The sequence below is a fragment of the Colias croceus genome, chromosome 13, assembly GCF_905220415.1.
Source record: "Colias croceus chromosome 13, ilColCroc2.1".
Taxonomy (NCBI): domain Eukaryota; kingdom Metazoa; phylum Arthropoda; class Insecta; order Lepidoptera; family Pieridae; genus Colias; species Colias croceus.
Window position 1 is genome coordinate 6903325 of NC_059549.1, and position 23690 is coordinate 6927014.

The following is a 23690-nucleotide window of genomic DNA, read 5'->3' on the forward strand; positions in this document are numbered from 1 at the left end:
TGGATGCGGAAAATGTAGACGTATTCAGTAAAACTAGTTTAGCAATGATACATTTTTAACCGACTTCAAGGTATTTGTAAATTTTGCAAGTGCAAGTTTGAAGTCGGTTGTTTTTAACGCAGTTATCACTTGTCCGTAGTTATATTGTAGGTAGAATTTTTGTTCAAGTATTTATAATTTTGGTTAAAAAAGGTGAAATCATAGTGTTGACTCTTTAAAATAACTTATACTTACGAATGCAGTTTTTTCAGACACTAGCCTGGATGTGGTAGCACAAAAAATGCGGATAAAAGTAATTGTGCAAAATTAATCTGACTCGTATTACAATTGTAAAGTCGCTTTATTTAATGGGCTATAAAATAATGTTTATGTAACTTCTTCAGCTTAATGCCTACTTAAAACCATGTCAAAGACAATAAAATAAAATGGGAGATTTAAGATTTCCTTCTACCTTACTAATTGATACCTGTACGCAGTAAATCTGAAAAAGCACATCGAAAACACAGTGTTAAATAAAACCAGTTAAATATGTTAGTTGTTGAAATCAACTGTAAACGAAAAAAAGCACTTACCTTGTTTAAATCTTCATACTTTCTTCTATTCACTTCAATGCACACGAAGAAAAGATTGGCCAATCTTACGTACTAATAATTTATTCGAACGCAATCGATGCCAAAAGTAAGTCACTATGCCGAGAGAAATGCGTAGGAGGTGCGTTGACCAATTAAAAAGTATTTATGGGAACAATATTCGCAAATAATTATGGGGATGAGCGGAACAACTTTTGGCATCAAAGTTAAACTATGTAAACCAATCGCTACAAGGGAACCATTGGTGGTAATAAACCCAACAAGAGTATAGCCCTCGAAGCGGTCCGTTTGCAACATTAATATATTGCATAACCAAACACTATCGGATACGCCCCTTCAAAAAGATGAATATCGAAAGGCAATCGAATATGTCAATTTGGATATTTTACGGCAATGTAGTTACAAAAATAATTTGGAAGACGACTTGTACGTTCCGATTTGGCGGCGTCCGAAATTAAAGTACGGCAAAATTCCAACAAATGCGACCATATAACTTTAGGCCTTTAAGTTATGTGGCGAATTTTGATGGAATAGTGAAATACCTTAAATGGGGCCCCTCGGACGCCGCCCCTAGGCACAATTTGTATGACGGTGTCATCATGGAAGTCTCAAAGCAACGAATAAAACAAGGAAACTCATAACAAAATTAAATTAATCGAGTAACTGAGACTTCCATCAAAAACACGGGGAAGCATACAAAGTCATATTCCCGGGACTCCGATAGTGGATGAAGGAAAGGTGGATCTTAATCTATTACAATACAAAACCTGGTGAAATTTTTCAACGTTTTATTATTCTTATAATTTCTTTAATGTCTCCTTCTCTCTCATGTACGTAATTGTACAAACGCATAATATAAATTATTCGAACGATAAAATAGGACATTATTCATAATAGATAGAGTAGATTAAATCTTTTAAAAAAATAATTAAATAGAAACACATTGTACAACATTGCATCTAGTATTAAAGTTACTCTCGCTTATTCCGTTACTTTATTGTACATATTTACAAAAATGTAATTTACAGTAACAATGATCTAGCATCTTTAGGTATTATATCTATCACATTGTTTTAACGAGTCACGAGAAGGGTGGACAATTTTCCAAGAGCTCTTGTAAAAATGATCCCAACGGTGACTTAAATAACTAAAGCTATTCCGTGGACGAGGAGCTATGCGTTAATACGTATTACAGGCTACGTCTTAATCTGAATTATATTAAATTTAAAAATCAGCACAACCAAAATAATTCATAAAAGGATAGAACAACAATATCTTATCAAATTTAAACGCAAATATAAACAAGGTTATACCTTACGTATAAATCGTTACGTGCTTTTAAAATATTTATGTAGCTTTTAAGTAATTGGAATACTGTACGTTGCACATTTATCAGTCGTCCATGAATAATCGCTTCGAAACGAAATGAAAGCTTGTCGAAAAACTTAATTTCATATTAAGATATATCTCTTTGCTTTACACAATCGGAATATATCAAGCCATACATTGTAGTCTAAAGCGTTTTTACCTTTAAAAAGAACATAAAGAATTGGACCATACTTCATCTAGAATATATGACTTCTATATTGAATTAACCTATTATGAACTATGAACACTATTCATTACATTGAAAAAACATTATTTGTATGTGACATATATTTTCAAAAAGATTTAATTCAATTGCTGAGAGAATATTATTGAAACGAAATTTAAGTCATACATATAGATAGCTACATAGATGATTGTCATTACATTGATGATGTAGCTGCAAGTTGGTTGACTTAAATTTCATTTGTTTGAGTATTCCATTTGTAGACTAGCGTATGGTTAACTTAAGTACAGTAAATCTTGAGTTCAGTCAGACCAATAAGCATTCGATTGCTCTCAAAAAATTTCCAAAGTCAGAAAATATATAATCGCTTAGCGATATATTCCAAAATTAAGTACTAATTCAGATCACTTGATGCTTCATAAGGCACTAAAACTTTTCTATGAGTCCAAAGAACGCACTGCGTGTATTAGCATTATCATTCAACACTTAACTAGTGTATTAATTTAGTATTATGCTCCATTATAAATTCTTCAATATCCGATCATACTAGTATAATAACAAACATAAATAACACTAGTATAATTGGTATTTTAACTAATTGGCGCTTTACACAATACAGATACGTTTAAAAACTTTTCAAAAAAATTATAAAAAAATACTTTTAGCACCATTATTCAATTAAAGGTAATCGATATTGAATAAAGCGTCAATAATATTAACAATTAAGTAATCAATCGTTCACACACATCATGCCTTACATCTAGTATACGTTACACTGGATGGATCACAAACACTGTTACTGGGCACTAAAGCGCAAACTGGGAATGTTACGTTACTTTAATACAGGTATCAATAATAATCGCGCGACGATCCATAGCGGACCTGTCGCTAAAATCACCTAAGTATCCAAATATATTACTAATAAATATCAAAAAACAGAACAATTTCATTGTATAAGAGATCACCTAATAAATATCGACTTCGAAACCGTTGCAGCACCACCTGATCACTTACTTCTATCGACGTGACATGAAAAGGACAATTATAGGGGTGTAGAAGTGGAAATGATGAAGGAATTAAACCTAATAAATGTGTAAGGGTGAATTGGTGCAAGTGAACTAAAACCTATCCGATGAATTAAAATATCAACCTCGTTATACTTATTAACTATACAGATGATGGCACTTCATTAATGGCCTGAGAATTAATCGAATCAAATGCATTAGAGTAAAAAACCTAAAGTTACAATAATTAATAACGCGAAATTATAAACAAAAATTTACATAGCGTAGCATAAAACCTTGCTGAGCCTCGCGTCTTGTTTGATTTGGTAAATCGAGTCACGTTCCATCGTACAATATTTGTTTATATCCATTTAAGCTTTCTTGGCTACTGTGTATTGTTCCTTTCGAATGTCAACTATTTATGATACTTTTATGATAATCGCATAAAACGAAATCAAGATTTAAGAGAATTTGAGTAAAGATGTAAAATATATATTTATTTTCTTTAATATAAAATTCAATTTCTTCTAAATTTATTTTATGTATCAACTACTGATATTATGCTACAGAAATTAAAGTACCTAAGACTAGATAATATAATTACCGTTGTACTAAATTATTCCTAATAAGAAAATAATATATTAAAGTATGTATACAAATACGTAATTATAAATAATTTATTATGCACGCAACCGTAAGATGTCCGAATTGTTTTTACAATTTTAATGCGTATGGCTACAATAAATTATTAAGTTCGTAGTGAAGCCATAGGCCATCATTAACCGAAAAACTTTTATCGATACTGACCGTGACTTTTTGAAAGTATTATACCGTTATTGCGAAACACGTATCTGATATCTGCGAGGAGAGGTGTGCGGAATTAAGTCATCATTTAAAGAGGATGGTCATTTCGAAAGCTTTTGTATCGCAAAGTGCCCGCGAACTCTTTTATAGCTCGAGCCACCTACGTGTTGATGTCATTCTTGCGACAACAGTTATCCGCTAACCATTTGAACACTGCACACGAAAACATCCTTATATCAGGTACGATATAATATTACCCAAATTTATGAGTCGTAACTCGCAATGAAATCGTATACAAAGTGAAGTTCACGATTATGAGTACTTACTCTACACGAGACGGAGAGAGGTGTCAATACAAACCCATCGAAATAATAAAATAAACAATGTTCGAATTAGGCTGATGTTTCGATTTAAGGAGCTTTTAAAGGTTTTAAAACTGTATCTGACAGAATTATCGCAGCACGGCGCACAAAGTTGCGATTTTTTAAGTAACACGCGTGGGCGGCGTTCGCCGCGTCGTAGGCGGACGGAAGTGAGAGCTGGAGATTAAAGATCCCGCGTCCTTGTCTAGCATTAACGAAAGTGCATTAGTTGGATCGAAATAAAGAAGCCCATATCTACAATGTCGCCGATCAAGAAAACATGATACAACATTGCCAAGGCTCTTTAGTTTATGTCCACTTTCGATTCACTATGACGCAATGTATGATTGGAATTCTCGTATTACCTACTTAAACATTGCTTTAGATGAGCGCTTCATTGAGGAGTATAATATCATTTGCTATTTGAGCTGTGTATAAAGAACTAGATTAAGGTTGAGCAAAGACCTATCAAAACTAAATAATTCCATACACATTAAAAACTAGACTTAAGATATTGATTTTTATGAGATAGATTAGATAAGAACGGACAGATTAGATATTACGTAAGAACAATTAATGGAGCGACTTTTATAACTTAGGCCAATCCCAAACGAGTTACGACCCCAATCACTAGAACGAGCTGATCTAAAAGCAGCTATGCCTGGAATCCACGCTCCTACCACTGATGTTCAATTAAAACTTAATGCCCATACGGCTACCGAACTGTGAAAAACTTGAAGTAACAAACAATGACGCTTTTACGCAATTCAATTACATCCGAAGAAGTAATAAAATATTGACTAATCTGCTTTTGTTCATAACATTTAATTAACGATAAGTATTTTGATGACATCAATCATCATTCCTTAAATATGAGCCCTTAACGAAGGCTGTAGAATAATCGTTAACTAAGCTCGACCAAATGTGTACGCAACTTTTTGAACATTATCGATACGGAAAAAGTAGCCAGACCGGTTAATTGATACAGTTTGAACGACCGCTATATTCATAAATAATTGCAATTTTAAAGAGATAGTGGAATCGAAAAGAGACGATGTTCGCGATAAACAACATTATTACGAGCCCATATTCGCAGCACGTAGGAGCTTGACAACAATTTCCGAAGCATCTAGTTAAACGTGATGTATACGTAGTACCGGTGAATGTAAATCATTGAGTACTGGAAGCATGCGCGCATTTGCTACAATATATTGCAACCGGCGTACAAAGGTATAAAGCACACGAAACATGTACTATTTATGTTTAATTATTCCCGTAAATTTTACTTGAACACGACTTCTAAATTTAGAATGAACTATGAGATCGTCAATACGAGTACTCGTGCTACATCTGACGTTTTAATACGTGCACTACATATGTTTAGTATCATCAGTATCATCATTTTACCGTTTCAATTTAGAACAATATATAAATGGTCTATTATCGATATATATTAATTTCCTTATAATGGTTTACATGAAAGGAGAATTATCTGATCTCGACATTAGATTCGGAAGGACACCGCCTACGCGGCTGTGACGCGCATGCGCCAACACTGATTATATCACCGTTTATGTAGGTGGCCATATAAGGTCAATTGTTCAAAATACAAACAACCAGTTATTCAATGACCTAATTTATCAGAAGAGCAGGTACGCTTTTACATTTATATTTCACTTCCCCTATTGACGCATGCCAATCTGCTAATTGAAAAGATGTGAATGTATACGGAGTAGAAATTTCATTAAAATTATTTTTTAAAGAATATGAGTTCCCACGTAGCATGAGAACGGCGGAACTAATTCGCGGCACGTTCCAAGGATTACCATTTGTAAGCCCTTTGTTTATGCAAGCTCTGTGTAGGCCAATAGAAAAACTATGATGGATTGACACAGACTTACAGTTTAAAAAGATTTGTTTTCAAATCTGAATAGCTTTCGAGTTAACGCCGGACGCGTGTGGAATATATTAGAATGAGAAGTTCTGTTCTGTGGTGGATGAAGGAACATGGAAACTAGACGTTGTTCCGCTAGTGCCATAAATGTCGCTCACTTCTATTCCTTTTAAAGTACGATTCACTGCGCCAGTGTCTTCTATGTCCGCTTTATTTCTTATTTCATTTATATAAACAATAAACAATAAACAATAAACTTTATTTCCAAAATATAAGATGCACAGAAATTGAAAACCCTTGCTCCCACACTAGGATTCCCTGTGTCGTGGGAACAAGTATCTTCCAGTGGTACATTTTAATCCTTATGCTAAGAAAATAAACTATTACATTACAAATCTTCTACACAAAACAATTTTTTTATTTTATTATCACTTAATAACAATATAAATTCGTTAAAATATGAAAATTCATGCTAACTACTATAATAATTAAACAATACAAACTAAAACATGCGAGTGTGTGTTCATGTGTGGTGTGTGGTGTGTGGTGAGGGGTGTGTGTGTTAAACTTCACTCTGTGATTATTTGTTTCTTCTAAAATAATGTAATACTAAACGACAACATTTATTATTATGTAATTGATTAGATCGTATCCTGCAATCACAATAAATTTGCTACCAAATCGCGTCAAGTATTCCCATAGCTGTCATCGAGACTAGGCTAACCGGCCTATCGCTCCATCTACCACCGCAGTGGACAATCGACCTAACAAAACATCGCGGCTAGTTCTAGCCATTTCCCACGGGCTAACGGTCAAACCCCGAACTCGGTCCTAGTCTGTACACATTCGATCGATTCTCTATTGCAGAACGATGTCCAATCCCACCTCAATACGAAGAGTAAAGACGTCGTACACTAAAGCGGCATTGTAAAAGAAATAACAGATGCGATCGACCGCTGCGGGGTAACAACGCATCGACGCGTCGAGATCGCGATACAAAAGGATGACCGATAACTTGTATATTCTCCCGATGACAGAGGAAAACATTGTTTGCGTTTCGACCCAATAATTTTTTAAAAATTCAACGTCATGTTTCTTTATATGCTTGACATGAAAAAATTATTTCATCATTTATTATGTATGCTGAGCGTATCCGAAATCGTTTATTCCATTTTATTCTAATTTACAATTGGCATTCTCTGCGAACTACATTATAATAGTTATATTATATGTTACTTTGTGATACACTTCCAGTTCTAGTAATAGTTTTCAAAACAAAGGAAGTAAAATAATAAACATACAACTAAACAAGCGTGTCACGTCAAATATCAATTTTAGACCAGATTCTATCTACGTACATTTCAACATTAAAAGTTAAATATTATTGTAAGCTTTTAAACGTTTAAATGCCCGACCAAATAAAAATAGGACAACATGTGATTAAAATTGCATAAGAGGAATGTTGTTGTGATATAATGTAATACAATATCCGAGTGAGGTCGGTGCGCGGTGACGAGGCACGCACCAGTTTACGCTATTCCCGGCGAGCCTAATTTTAACCATCTGCGTCTCCCAGTCTAGTTTTAGGAAGTGGGCCGACTCGGATTCGGCGAATTAATTGAGCATAATCTACGCCTTGTGTTTGCACCTCTATTGCTCAACGCTCGAACGAAATTATAACTTCGACTGCAAACGAATATTACAATTTATCTATTAGTGGAATTGTTTCACTGATGATATCGAGATATGCATCGCAGATGTTCGTAAGGAAATATAACAGAGATTCCAATTATCGAAATAAGCGGACAGCGGCATCCTGCAGGACGATATGCAACTAAATCTATAATGGATGAGAAGGGTCCAGCGTCAATCCAGTAAACGAGACCGCATAAACACAGACGCATACATAATTGAACAAACGAAGACAATAGTTGCACGTTTATTCATTAATCTAATGGATTAAGCGATGGCATTGGGGAATCGGGACGCGTTCGCAGCAGCGAATAAATTTCAATTAGAGCAATCAGGTCGGTCAGTCGCGGAAGTCTCGGGATCCGATGGGCACGGGATAGTAAAGTCTTACCTTGCATACAGAAGTTGACGTGCCCCGCGCATACAAAAGAGGACCTCCACTGCAAATCATTAGAATTGCGGTAACCGCGATGTGAGTGGAATTATGTTTGATACGAGCGCTAGATAATGATGTGGGCAATTCGGATTACTTGGCACCAAATTCTAGGATATGAGGCGCCGCTTGAAACTCACTTTCAATAAAATGTACACAACAGTTCGAATACATCGTGGTCAACGTATGAGAATTCTGAATGAACCTTGTTTATACTATGGGCTTTAGATGCGTCCAGTACAATCTGATAGGTATGAAATGCCAGGCAATTATTATGATATTTATAGCCCATCTTTATGCCAATTTGTGTTGATACGTTATTTTCTGATGCAATGAAAGGCCTAAACATAAAGGATCCCGATCAAACTCTACAAATTGTCTCAAAAGTTGACAAGCAGGTGACCCAAAGCGATTAACTTTATATTTGCGGTAACGATGGTTTAGCCGTCGTGGCTATTGTATTTATGCGTACACAATATACATTACGGAGACACAAAATCCAGTACATAAATATGTACATGTGAAGGCCTATCGGAATGCAAACTGCGTGGTTCGCGACTGAATTATGCAGCAACAGAGAGAAGACAGGTCCGTCGTAATAGCAAAAATGCGTGCCATTCCCCGAAATATGGTTTACAGAGGAATGGATTACAAAACTAAGTAAGCTTAGTTACGCATAAAACATTATATCACTGCCACTACGTACGTGCTTCTATTATCCTTACAGATTTTTTCCCTGTTTAAATCTAAATTATAAAAAAATACGTGTTTATTTATCAGATGTTATAAGGAGCAATTAAGGAACGTGTTCGATAATACATCATCGTAAGTGCAGGAGGCCTACACAAATTTCTACTGATTTGCACATTTTTCTACTTCGAAGTTACACAGCAGGGGCGGATAGCGATTATAAGTCTTTATTGTTGGACATTTGTCTTTTATCCGGGTGGCCGGCGGCTCACTAATTACAAGGCACAGCCAATCGTTTAATACGCATTTCGCAAACATCAAAATATAATTAAAAAATCGATTCGGCGGTGCGTTTAAGCTTAAATAATATAGTAATGACTGGATCGGCCGCTCTGTACCGATTGGATAAAAGACATCCAAAACACATATTCTATGTTATCTATATAAAAATGTACATATTTAGTTGAACACAATATAACCTTAGATTCGATGAAGAGAATTATTTCTTCGATATTTTTATTCTCATTAGAAGTCGTCACTGATCAGATCTAATATTAATGCCCATACAATTTGAAATCAAGATAAAGAAACAAAAACCTAGAACAATGGCTTTAGTGCGGCGCTCATTAACTGAAAGGAGATGCAGAGACTATACAACCAATGATATTGTATTTAATCCCTAAACCACACGCGGTGACGATTACAACGCACCTATTAGTCAAATTAGCCTTATTGTTGCTACAAGTCAGGGTTGCACAAGAGCAATCGGCTTACATGCGGCCAATTATGCCTCACAATACGATGAGTCAACAGAAATTGCCGGGGCGTTTATCAAAACAATAGTATTGATAAGTTAATAAAGCGAGGCGCATGAGACCTAACGAGCGATTAGCGATGTCTCAAATAGGCGCGCGTCTCGTGCGAGTCACAATTCACTAGGAATATGTTATCAGCGTGACTCACTGCCGCCATTTCCAACGGCGCCCTACGCTCGTAGACGGCTAAAAACATTGCAACTTGAAAATATATGTCCTACAGTGGCGACATCTTTTTAAATTGATGTCTACGTGCCTCGAAATAGAATCAAACATTCTAAGCCGACTGTGGAAAAATCATTGCGCATTGAAAGCGAAATCTCAAGAGCTGTTACGAAATAACATCAAGCCGGCGAATGCAAGATTAGGAGATCTGTTCGTTGCGAGGGCACTGACCGAATTCCACATTTATACCGCTAATTCATGCACAAGAGCATCTGCATCCTACGATGCCATATTACGAGTATCATCAGAGGAACGTGGATAAAACCGTTTATATTCGCGCCGGACTACGACAATAGCATGTTGAGAATATTTAAATATCATAATAACGTCCATGACTCTAATGCAAATATATAACTGTTTCTTCGAAGATGAAACGTCGACTCGAGAACATAAAACTAGATCACTTAAAACGTACGCTAGTCACGATTATACCTGAAATAAAATTTAAAAGAGAGAGTCTAAAGACGCCGTCACAGGAGGCACTTATCTGTTGAGATCGTAATTACAGCGTGAATATTTCGATCAAATAGACTTATCGTCCGACGACGCGTGAACAATAACTGTCGATGTAGGCGCGGACATGTTATACCCGCATGTCAAATACATTCTACTCGGGGGAGAGATTTTTATCGCAGTGAGCGCGAAACGAGTGATTTGACGTAATCGATTTCGTCATATCAAATCTGACAGGTAATATTCCGAGGTCGGGCACGAGGGCGCGGTGGGCGCCGGCGGATTTTATAATGAAAAGCATATGCAAAACAATAATAATTTATGGCACAGTGCAATCGATGTGACTGTACAGAGCAGTTACTGGCTGTATATTCCTAATTCACTGAATATTTGAGCAATAAGCTTGCTATATTATGGATGGTAGGAATGTTAAAGAAATTGTGATAAAATTATAAAGACTAACAAATAATATACAAGCTCATCCGCACTGTACCATCACGTTTGACAGCGAAATTTATGAGAAACACTCTTCTCGGCCGAAAGTAATTTTCAATTAAGTTTCTTGATAATCCGGATCAGGTGAAGTAGATTTAAGGCCTCGGGCTCATGAGACCTCTCGATAATTGGAAACTGTCTCTAGTTTCAAACACCTGCTACTGTATTGAGAATATATATTTTTATTCTCAACGGACGCTAGAAAAACCAGACAGGTACAAGATACAATGTAACAAACGACGTAATTCTACATACATAAATGTTACTACGTGGTAGACAAATCTATAGAACGCCACAATCTAGTTAACATGTAATGTAGCACAAATTTACTAAAGACCATATTTAAGTACATGTCAATCATTGTTATGGAACCCTAATAAGTACGATATATCCCGTAGTAATCTTAGTTGATAACTACTTTTCGTTATTGCCACCTCGAACGCCGTTCTAAGCCGTATTTGACCTGTATTGATTACTTTCAGAATGAAACACCGATTCATTCATCATAACGACTTCATAGTAGCGCGTTCCGTACTTACTACGTCTTTTAGACGTCACTCTAAATCGTCGCAACCGGTTTTATCGTTAATTAAGAAACGGTTTTAAATATTATTATACGCTACTTAATCTATCTCTTTCAACACCACTTCCACGTCTATCATTCGTGCCACTGATAGACCACTAGATAAATGATTTATCGACCGATAGTTATTGATTTTAGACAAATTGAAACCTATAGAAATATTTCATTAGGAATCGTATACGTTTTTTATTACCATTTATAATACAGCAACGATTATTAAGTTAATCGTTTATTTGTACTCGGTAGCCTCAAATCCTGTCAGATAATTATTCACTTTTACGTTTATCACGATTCGATTTTACCTGTCAATTTCGATTCGCAATCAGTTACCCGAAACTCTCGCTTATCATTAAGAATAATTTCATACAAATAAATTGCGAAAACAACGTAAACCCGTTTTACACCACTCAAATTCTCGAAAATCGTGACAGATAACACTGACCCGACATCTATTTACAAAATGTATCGTATAAATGTACATTAGTTTTATCGATTAACCTTACAAGCTTACCTAGAACGTGACTATCCCGATAGGAATCGATATCTTCTCAACATCGAGAGCGATCGATATTCATGCCAATTAAATAGCAAATGGGATAAAGTGGAGTGCCATCTGAACTACCGTTGCGGATGATGCGACATGTGGGGGTGCGATAGGTGCGCGTGTGAGTACGGTTGGCCCAGCGAACTGAGGGGGAGCGGCGAGGGACAAGGGGGGTGCTGGTGGTACTGCTGCAACGGGGATGGGGCGAGCCCCGGGTGGTGTTCTATCGGGTATTGCGCGGAACCAGGATACGCCAATTGCCTCACCTTCATATCGTCGTCTACTACATTATACGTGAGCTCAGTCTCCTCGAAGCCGGTGGCGGCCATTCTCTGCTCGCTCGTTGTCGGAGGATCGGGCGAGTTCAAGCAGGTCTGTATGAGCCGCTTCCCGGAGTCCGACGTGATCATTGGCTGAAGTTTCCTCGTCGCGAATGTGTACACGTGTCCGGTTTCCGACGCCACTAACAACATCACTTGTGTCCCAGTCAACGTTGATAATTCGTAAGCCTGAAAAGAAATAGTTACCGTTAGTGCAATTTACTTAACAAGTTATTTGCGTGGCGATATTTGCATAATCATTTTACCCATGTAAAGTAATATACCTTAGTATATTTTTATGGCCAAAATTAAAAATACAGGATCCTATTTGAAGGACTTATTGAATTTATGTAATTCTACTTTTAAGAAGCATTAAAATCTAAACTAATTTTCGACCTTTCACCTCTCCCACGCCCTATAATTCGTAAGCAAACCTCCATTCATTTCGGGAGCAATATCACTCTCACGGCTCTGTGTGTTCCCTACGAATTAACACACCCACTATAGCGCCACCTACACAATTTAAACCAATTAACTTTTATAGGCAGTATTAGAATTTAAGCTCTATTGCACTAGACATAAGAACTCCGTAACCGAAAATGTTTGGGTTAACAATTTGACGTCGGCGATTGACAAAATTGTAGAAGTGTCAATGTTTGCTGGCGCCTAAATTGATGTTAAGCAGATAGTAAACCTTAATGCACAGAAGATAAGAGCTGGGTGGGAATTTTATTTCTTTTAATTTGAAAGTCTGACATTGATATTGATTTGTTTTTCATTACATAATTCCACTAAATCATATAAAGCCCAAATCTAATACGATACGAGTTCAATCGCCTACTTATGATTTTAAGTAAACCTGATATTTTGACTACAATAAATAGCGTAGGTACATAAAGTGAAATGTATGCAACGCTGTCTCATAATGATAATCTTATAATGAAACACATACGCATTTAGGTGATAAACTTTAATAATTAATGAGGAACTGAAAAAGACAAGCATATATTTTTAAGCCGCAAACAACGTGGCCTACTAGCCTTCAGATAAAGTGTCATCGATCAATAACGTGATTGATGATAAGGCAGTAATTAGCAGCTCAATTACACCAGTGATACCATCTCTTGTGTAAGTGGAAATAATGAAAACAGCCCTTAAAGCCTGGGTGTTAACGACCGCGCACGAGAGACCCGCTGCCGTCAAGAGACACTGCCGAAATTGACAATTACAAATGCACCTTTAATGAGCTTAGTTGTTAAATATGATTGACGACACGAAGAAAAATACGCGTACAATTGTGTACAAATTAAAAAAAAACTCGAAAACATCCTGATTGAATGGTCGAAACGGCACCCAATTATTATTAAAGACGTCCGGGACTTTCTTTAAATCAGCTAAAGTCAAAAGTGCAAAAATAATGAATCGTAGCATTAAGTCATTAGTGGAGCATGTAACGGAAATTAATAACATATTTTAAAGCAATCACGTTACATGAAAATTTTTAAACGCTTCAACGATTGCCTAACGAAATGCTATCGATTGATTGACAGATTGTTGGTTGGTAAAAACATTTCAAGTACCTTGGACTGCATAAAGGAAAGCGAGTTTATATTACATATATATATTACTTCATTAATGTCTTACATAAAATATGAAATTTATACAGAAATATTGAGTTTGGTTATAACAGCTACGTAAAGTGAGACAAGCATTTCATTAGATACAAATGCTAACTAAAACAATGTAATGATATATTTGGTCACGGAAATGAAACGATTTAGAACCTTTTCATAAAACATTAATTGTAAATCATTGACTAATATTATATTGGAAAAAAATTATCGTTGTAGAGAGAGCAGATCAATGAATGTGAGAAACATATATTTAGGCACGCTTATCAACGTCAACTTAAAAAAATTGACGTTAATCTTGCATCCAACAAGATCAGCTAATAATACCTAATTAATAATTATCGTAACACAAGTCAGTAGATCAGCCCCTTCCTACTTAATATGTCGAGCAAAAAATAAAATCGACAAGTGATCCAGTTAAGTCAAGAGTGATTGTAGTAGTATCAGGTGCAATGAAATTCGAAAACTCGTTGCCGAATGCGCGTGCGCAGAATTAAACTAAACCAATCAACTTAATATCCAATATCCAGAAACTGACACAATGTAAGAATGATGAAATACTTTTAATATTATAAACTCAGGATTCGTTTTAAGGTGAAATTTTTCGAGATTTTACAGAACTCGTTTTGACAAACAGAAGTAATAATTTAGATCTACTTTTTATTTTCATTATGTCAATGTGTTTTTTTTTTCTTTTTTATTAAATTCTATACGGACAAAACCTATCGCGTTTTAATTAAGTCTTCTTATATAATACAAGATAAGATAAGGCAGCATCATGTGGCGAGGTGATTAAAGCAGAAGCTTACAAAAAGCGATCTCCGCCTGTCAGACCAATATTATGCACGGTAGCGTGTTTACTTTTACAAATTAATTGAGTTACAAGTAGGTCTGTAAGAGATAAATATTGAAGTGATTGTGACAAAATTCAAGGAAAGCGACACTGGCCACTTTGTGGAGTAATAATGTGACGACTTTTATAAATAGTGGCAGGAACGGTGTGGTTGAAATTAAATTTGACGTTTTAATCATAAAAATTAAATATGTACACATGAGATTGTTATTTTAATCTACCATTTATTTGAAAGAAAAATTAACAGTATCTCAGGTATATACTAGAGGTTTCGATAATATTCAACTCATTTAAAAGTTTTCTATTCGTAAATTTCGGGTTCGCTATTATAGGTTAGAATAACATTACTAAGAATAAACTTATATAAAAAATGCGCACATAGTTACTTCTTTGAAACTTGTTTACTCTAAAAACATAACTGGTTGTGCTGTATACCACAAAGAAAACTCTAACAATCATTGGCGCCATCGTCAACTCAAGACCTAATAGTATTTTTCATCGTACAACGTACGAACCTACATTTTTTACTAAGTCTAGATACATGATTCGATAGCGTGGAATCTAATAGCTTTATAAACAAGATAACCGTCTAGATAACGGACGTCATTCGCTTGTATAAATGTCTCATAACTATTATTAGGATTTCCCTTTATACTTTTACTAGGTAGGTATGTGCTTTCTTTTGTTATTTTCGAGATTTTTTTTTTGAGAAAATGACCAAATAAAAAGATTTCAAACATGCGGAGATTAAATTGTAAGTCTAATTTTTTTAGGTAGGTAATCAAATTAGTTAAAGATATAAATGTAAAACTTTCAACACAACGATAAGACGTGTCGTTCAAATCATTCAAACGTAAATAACCATTCGCGAATCCTGTTTAAAAAATACGAGTAAAAATCAAAAGCATTACACAAATTTTGTTACTTGTAATGCAACGGAGAACTGTCGAGCTCAAAATAAAAAGCACTTCAATGTAAAATAAGCCGTGGTCGAGTCACAAATTAATGGAAAACATTTGGGACAGCGCATTACGAGATGCGACATTTCTCCAAGTGCGCCTCGAGAGATGGCGCTCGAAAAAACTGCTAATTACAAGTACAATGGAGTACAAAGCGGCCGCTTTTCCCACGGAGCATCCAAGCGCGTGCGTACCGAACATTTTAAGCATGCTTGTCTTTTATTGCCAAAAATTAATGCCCGGTAAACAGCCCTTAATTGCAAGCCAACCTCGTTTAATTCAGCTTCTGACAGAGAACAACCAGCACGTCACAGCAAGAGAGCATTTCGCGGAAACAAGAAACAAGAAACCAGAAATACACAAGAAAAAGTAACCGTCAAATAACAATATTATATCGCGTATACGCCATGATTCTTGAGCAAATTGTAGGACTCTTGATGCGCGCATGAACCTTTATAGCGTTTTAATTTTATTGGATAATGCTGCGTTTTCGCCGACACAGAACGAAAGTTTGGTAATTTCGAGTAACAACTTTATAGCTCGGAGGTATAAATAAACATTTTACCTTAATTTATGAAACTTTTTACTTTAATAATATAAAAAGCCGATTATTTATCGAAAATGACGACCTGTCCCGACTTATGCAATTATAAAAATATTTGTAGCGTCAACGTATTACATGGGATTAATAATCACATTTTTTCGTTACTTTTTATAATATTTCCACTCGATATAACTATATAGATATAAAAATGGATAATATCTTTGATGCAATAAACTGTAAAGTATATGCATAATTATCTAAGAACTATCTCAAATAAACGAACATAAACGTGAGTTATTTGCTCTAAAAACTAAAAAGTAATTTCTTGGAACAAAAAGCATCATTTAATGCGGCAACAAAAAGCGGCGACAACGATTTGTCGTCTCCTATTGTGTCCGCCTCACAGCATGAAGCATTACCACCATTAACAAAAGCTGCAAGAAACGATAATTAAATGCAAACTGCAATAACAGCATAAAATTCAACTCGTTCTTGGCGGTTATGGTCCAACTGAGAGTCCATTACGAACACTTACCAGCCACACATTAGTATCAGAAGCTAACAGTAATTGTCATGCCTGTCGTGATGAGAATATAAAGGTGCTAATCAAGACACCTTACACATTGATGGCCAGAGATGATTACCATGACCCATGTGCCTCAAGTGCCTCCTAAAGGATTTTTGTCATTTCATATTTTTGTATGTGAAAAACAGCGAATATTGTGTAAAATGTTTGCTATATAAAAAATATAACTGAAAATGTTGTTTTACTCTCGTTATATAACTAACTACAAGTTTTACTGCTAACAAACGGTAATATGATTTATATTCGATGCCTTTTAAGATAAATCTTTATGAAAGAATCAATCATAACATTTTATTCATACCATTCATTCATAAAAGCTTATGTACAACTTCTACAATATCTCAATGATTGACTTTAATAAATACAATTATCTCTTCTACGACCAGATGTTGTATGGGCTTACTCAATAATTGTGCATGTCATAAGCATATGAAAACCTAATGATCTTGAATATTTATTTATCACATTACTATTTAAAGCATAACAGGGTATTAATGGATCCTTGAATTACGCATGTATGAGTTTCCTGTTTCCTACAACACAAGAGCATCGTTGAAGAATGCGCAAAATAGATTGTTAATAAAATAAATCGGCCCATTCATAATCTTATAAAAGCACAAACGTTAAGCAAAAATGAATATCATCAACGAATCAAATAAGACAAAATTGGCTCAACAGCTTCCTAATAAGGACGCAGTTTTGACTTATAAACCACGTGCCGTAAGACGTGTATCATATACACCAGGGATCGAGGAAACCCCAAAAACAGGTTATGAAGCAAGGTTGCCATATTTGTGTAGTACTCGAGTGGATTAAGCGTAAAAGGTCTAAACGGGTCGTCTCCTGCCTACCCGAACGCCACGTGGCGATGTCTGCCAGTTCAGCTATCTTTACGTCATCGCACTTGTACTGCGAGGATGCTGTGATGCCATTTGCATAAAGGTCGACCGCTTTTAAGGAACGGGACTAAACAATTCGCGCTGGCCAACTTAACCTATAAGACACGTCATTTTTTAAACAAGTTTCAAACGGATGCATTTCTCAGAAATCTAGAAATAATTTTGATCGTAGTACTTACGTAGTACTTACCTATTATAAGAAACTTTATTGAGAAAATGTCATATTTTATCACCGGAGGTAAATGTTTATTAATAGAAAGGTCATTTAAAACATGTTTAACCAGACTAATATAAGCTAAAATATCACATTTAAACATTAGAACATTGTTATGATTATAGCGTATCAAAAGCGTTTGAATGTTTTATTTTGTGCTAAAATATAAAACAAGATCAGCAAGTTCAACATACGTAGGCGTAAAATGAAGACATGCTATTTGTTATAACATCAAAAAAACATTATCGTGGTATTCGACGATAATTGAGTTAAGAATCTCGATGTGAATCTTGTAAAGGGTTGCCAATTCCCCACACCCATTAAAGCCGATCGAGTCGTCGGTAATGATTGAAAAGTGAAAGCCATCGTCAACTCCATTATCCCTTACTACAGATCGGATGCGACACGTTTTAACATATTTAAAAACATGAAAATAAGAGACAAGTTTCAAAAATTATAATGAGCAATTATTTGTACGTTTAATAACTTAACCACTTACAAAATACTTCGATAATGTACGTATATTTGAGAAAATAAAATAGGAGTGATTTTAAAATTAGCGCTACGGTAGATATCTTAATATATATAAATCTCGTGTCACAATGTTTGTCCTCAATGGACTCCTAAACCACTTAACCGATTATAATAAAATTCGCACACCATGTGCAGTTCGATCCAACTTGAGAGATAGGATAGTTTAAATCTCAAATCGTTTTAGAGAAAGCGGGCGAAGCCGCGGGAGGTAAGCTAGTTATTGAATATGTTTTAATTATGTACTAAAATATTTATAAGGCACTTAATTAACCATTGAACTAATCAACTATGAAAATGTTGGATTTTTTTTTTCTTTCTATAAAGAGGAACAATAAACATTTAAACCATTAAATATATAAGATGCCCACGGCACAAAATAATCCCCGCAAATACTTAGAATGATTAAATCGATTATGTAAAACAAGTGAATGTTGTCTGACATATTTATGAGGTAAAAATCATTGTTGATAGTGTTTAAATTGTATACATTATTTACGTTGATTGAACGTTGTTGCAGATAATATAGTGTCTTTGTGGAAACTGGAACGATTAGTTTAACAAGTTCTTTATAATTATCGATTACCTATAAGAAATGAAAAATTACCGCAATTCCAGTAGCCAACTTGCAAGCCACGTTTTGTGAAAGGAATATAAGATAAGCTGGATTTGTGAAAGGTTTTGTAAAAATAATCGAGTGTTCATTATGATAACTTAATAAAATTGCACACATAAAGGTGATGTAATTAGTCCAAACCATTAAAAATCTGATATATGATCATACGAAAAGTTGATAATAAAAAAAGATAAAATTAATATCTCAAGTTTATTTATGTTTTATAGTCCACCGTTTCAATGTTTGAAAAAAAAGCATTAACGCATTTGTTGTAAAACAAATAGAACTTGAATTAATTGGATTGAAGATGTTATTGTAGCTACCGTGCACGCAGGATTTCTTTTGTACAAAACATAAAAGGAAGATCAAATCAAAAAACCAGATCCTAATAATACAACAATAGATTCTAAAAGCGACAATGCCCAATCTCACAGAACAATGGGCCATCCTTGATTCAATAAAGCCGTGCCTTAGTAGGCCGTAATTATTATAAGAAACGTAGAGTCTAGTGTCACATGCAAATTTAATGTGGTCGAGCAGGCTATCAATAGCAATGGTGTCGATATAGCACGTTTATAAGTTGCAATTTTCATTCATAAACAAGCAATATTGCTTATGAATGGCCGTCCAGCCATGCCCTTAATTTATTGTATCACTCGAACGACTTCCATAAGTTTCCTGCTCGCCTATTGCCATTTATCGAATGTTGTTCATGCAGACAGACTATCATTTTGTGGGCGCTAACTTGACCTTGATTTATTAAGTTCATTGAGAAATCACTAGACTATAAACAGTGTTATTATGTAAGTACCTTTACGAGGCTGCTTAAATAGAATCAATGTGAACCTCGTAAACACTAGGCTTAAGATAAAGGTGCATTTATAAAATATATTAACATTCAATTAATTACAGGGATGGATACGAAAAAAACAACTATAACTCAGCACGATATTACCGGAGCTTATGGACGTAAACATGTCCAATTGTTAATATTTATTTTCTTAATGGCTTCTCATGACTGAATAAATTTTAGTGCTAAATAAACAAGCCCTATCAGTGATCTCCACAATGCAACGGGTCCGTGGGTAACAGGAGCCGACTGAAGCGCCGCGACGGTGATACCATCACACCGATATGCATCAAGGAAGACCACTTGTCAATACATTTCACCTGCGAACTGAGTCAACTTGATGGCCTGTCGCTGACCAGAACGAGTTCCCATGAATTGTGCTCCCTGCAGGACATTTTTATACCTCTGTCGACAACATGTACCCTCAGCTTTTGCTTACATGTTAATGCTATCTGCTATCTGTTGAGACTATGTGAATACTCATCCATCCTTTGTTACGATATAAATTTAGATCCATCGATAGAATTCCTCCCTGAACGGTTTACATTCGACAGCATACGAGCGATTTTAGATCGAGATTTTCTCCGTGTTAGATGCTAATTTCTATCACAATCTTATTCAATCTAATATTAATGCCACTGAACTGCGGGTAGACATTTTGCTAACCTTATTTACTGGACAATTCAGACGTCCGAGTAAATAAACACAGGTGGTCCGAATGAAAGGTTCCGTAGAAACTAACCGACTCTCTAGAGATGCCGCCCTCCCTAAAAGGATAATAATACGTCGTTTCGATTCTTAACCAACGGTGTACAGGGGACCCGGGAGAAATGTAAATTGACCCGGCACCTGACAAATAGCTTAATTAACGACTAACATGCGCCGAGAGAATTATTGGGATTATCCAAATAGTTCATTACCAAGCTTGTGGCGCGTTTAAGCACAATTATGACCAGTTTTACGCTCGTTACATTGCGTCAGTGAGGTGTTCTAGATTTTTTCTATGTTCACATAGGTAATAAAATTGTGATATGAGGCTATTTCGAGGACGATAATATGTACAAAGTTTACGTTTATGGTCCGCAGGGTCTAGTTTATTTACAAAAATTGGCTAACATATCTCTATTATATTTTTTTTTTCACAAAATATTATGTTTTAAAAGTGAAAAGATACACAAGTCTATTGTGTTAATTGGATAATACCCACGAGAACAATTTAACGAAGGCCTGAATTTTCAAGGTTAAAGCAGAAGCAGTGTTTCACGATATAGTTTTTTCGCAATGTTATGCATTGGTAGGCGTCAAGTGGGCGCGCACGTGATTACTTTGTGACTGTTGCTTGCCACCGCAAGTCTGAACGTGGGCGATGCCGCAACTCTGCCTTTGATGGTTCTACTCGATCAAAGAAAAGCAAAACTCTTACATTTTTTATCATCGCTTCACCTGTTACATCCAAATATCGAACACTTACAGATGTCGAGCAACCTTGAGTCATCGATCAAGGCTGTGGCAAAAACGGTATCGTTTGAAAGGATTCCGTAACACGCGGTATCTGCGGCGAAATCCTGTTTCACATCAAAAGTCCCTCGTTCTGGGAAACATTTGTAAAAACCTTTAGTTAGTTCAATTGCATGGCGATGTTGGCGAAACTCGAACTTTCCCACCGAAATCCTCATGTTTGGTGAATTTTTTAATTGACATAAAAAAGCGAAATGTCGCCGCTGCTCGAGTCGTAATCAAATAAAAACTTACTCGTTAATGTTTAATGTATTAAATTCGCGATGCCGATACATTATGGATGGGGCCCTGCTGGCTGCGGTCGGATATTTTGACGGCGAGCTATCGAACGTTATGGTGGACGCTCCCGCTGTTTTTTCGCGTTCTTCAGATAACATCTGAACCGAATAACGAACATGCTCAGCGATTTCGCATTTACGTACCAACATTAACGTATCGCATTAAATGTGAGTAATCATCTCTAATTGCGTTATAATTTAACGTTTACTCAAAGCATCGCTTCGAGCGGAATTACACAACTTAATAATTTATTTCATTTACATATTATATAATATACAGTAACTACTCACATAGCCTCATCGCTTACTATCTTTTCCTTACACCGTTTTCCATTAGAATGGTATCAACATTTAAATTGCGATCCCTAACAAACATTTTAAGATTGCTCAGAAATGCTCCTCTATTCTGCAAGCTGTTACCAGTTACCACCACACTAAGCTGTTGGATCTACTCTTTTACTTCCAACACCTACCTCTGACTGCTAACACATATATCCGGGCACCTGACTATTTCCATCTAACCATTTGCACGCAGGTGTAGCTGGGTTTAACATAAAGCTTACGTGTTAAACGTAATTTATATGGTACATTAGGGGATTATAGTAATTATGTACACTGATGCACCGCCGAGTATAAATTTCTCGTTCTCACTTGATATGAACGACTGCGAAAATTAAAAACGCAAACGTATCGCGTGAGCCATTTTTCTTTCGTAGTCATTTAATTTAAATTATATCCTTGCTAACATACAAAATACTTAGGCGCGGAATCTTTATGCGAGCTTTTGCTTTATTTTAAAAACCTACTTCCAATAGGTAGGTAACAATTTAAAATTCATCATTTATTTATGTGTTTAAAAATAATGAAAAAAGCTACGGTTATTTTATAACTATAACCTTAGTTATGATAGCTATCATTTGTCATTTAAACTCAAATCACTTGTAACTATTATTAATACAATTCTTATTACAGACATGAACAATTAGTTATAATAAAACCAGTTGAATGAAGTCAATGTAATTATGACACAACATCGCTATAATTGTAACGGAACGTATCGGTTACCACTTACCACAAGCTAAAAGAGTTACAAGTTGCAACGTAATTGCACCAATACAAAAATAACATAAATATAAAAATCTATACCTATACAATATTAAAAAAAATGAAATTCTAAACTCATACATTCAATAAATTAAATTATTTCATCTTTAACAAGCGCAAGATATAAATTGCTCAAAATAATCAATTTGCATGTACAATTATCTTATTTACCACCTACTATTGAAAGAAATAGAATCCAATAATTTCAAGGAGCAAATTGTCGGTCAATTATCTCGGTAATAATAAGCTAGTGCACCAAGACAGGTGGGTGTTGCGTGTTAATTAAATCAGTTAGTAAGCAATAAAGGCATTTAATAAGAATACCGATCTCTACTTCCATGTTACATTTGTCAATACTCACAAGAAGCACAAATTAAGAATTTTATCTTTATGTTAATTCATAGTTTACTACTACTATTACGTAGGTACCCAATGTATTATTTTCTGAGAATACAATAGGTGCCAGATATCCTAAAATTTCAACATTCCCTATTCACATTTTTCCTCCTGCAATAGTTACTTTGACCGCCTCCTTGGTAAAGTGGTTGACGCGTGAGCGTAACACCTAGGGGTCCTGGGTTCGATTCCCGGTGGAGACGAAGAAATAAAAATGTCTCGGTCTGGCAGGACACAGAAGGCTGATCACCTACT

General features: G+C 35.4%; 1 protein-coding gene across 2 annotated transcripts in view; it reads right to left on the minus strand.

Annotated features, from left to right (window-relative positions):
• LOC123696814 (serum response factor homolog) overlaps positions 1 to 23690 on the minus strand; it is a 172019-nt gene that overhangs the window by 140348 nt on the left and 7981 nt on the right. For both annotated transcript variants that reach the window (XM_045643182.1, XM_045643181.1), the window contains exon 2: positions 12403 to 12645. In XM_045643182.1, coding sequence (XP_045499138.1) covers positions 12403 to 12645 — 243 coding nt within the window. The remainder of the gene's footprint in view (positions 1 to 12402; positions 12646 to 23690) is intronic.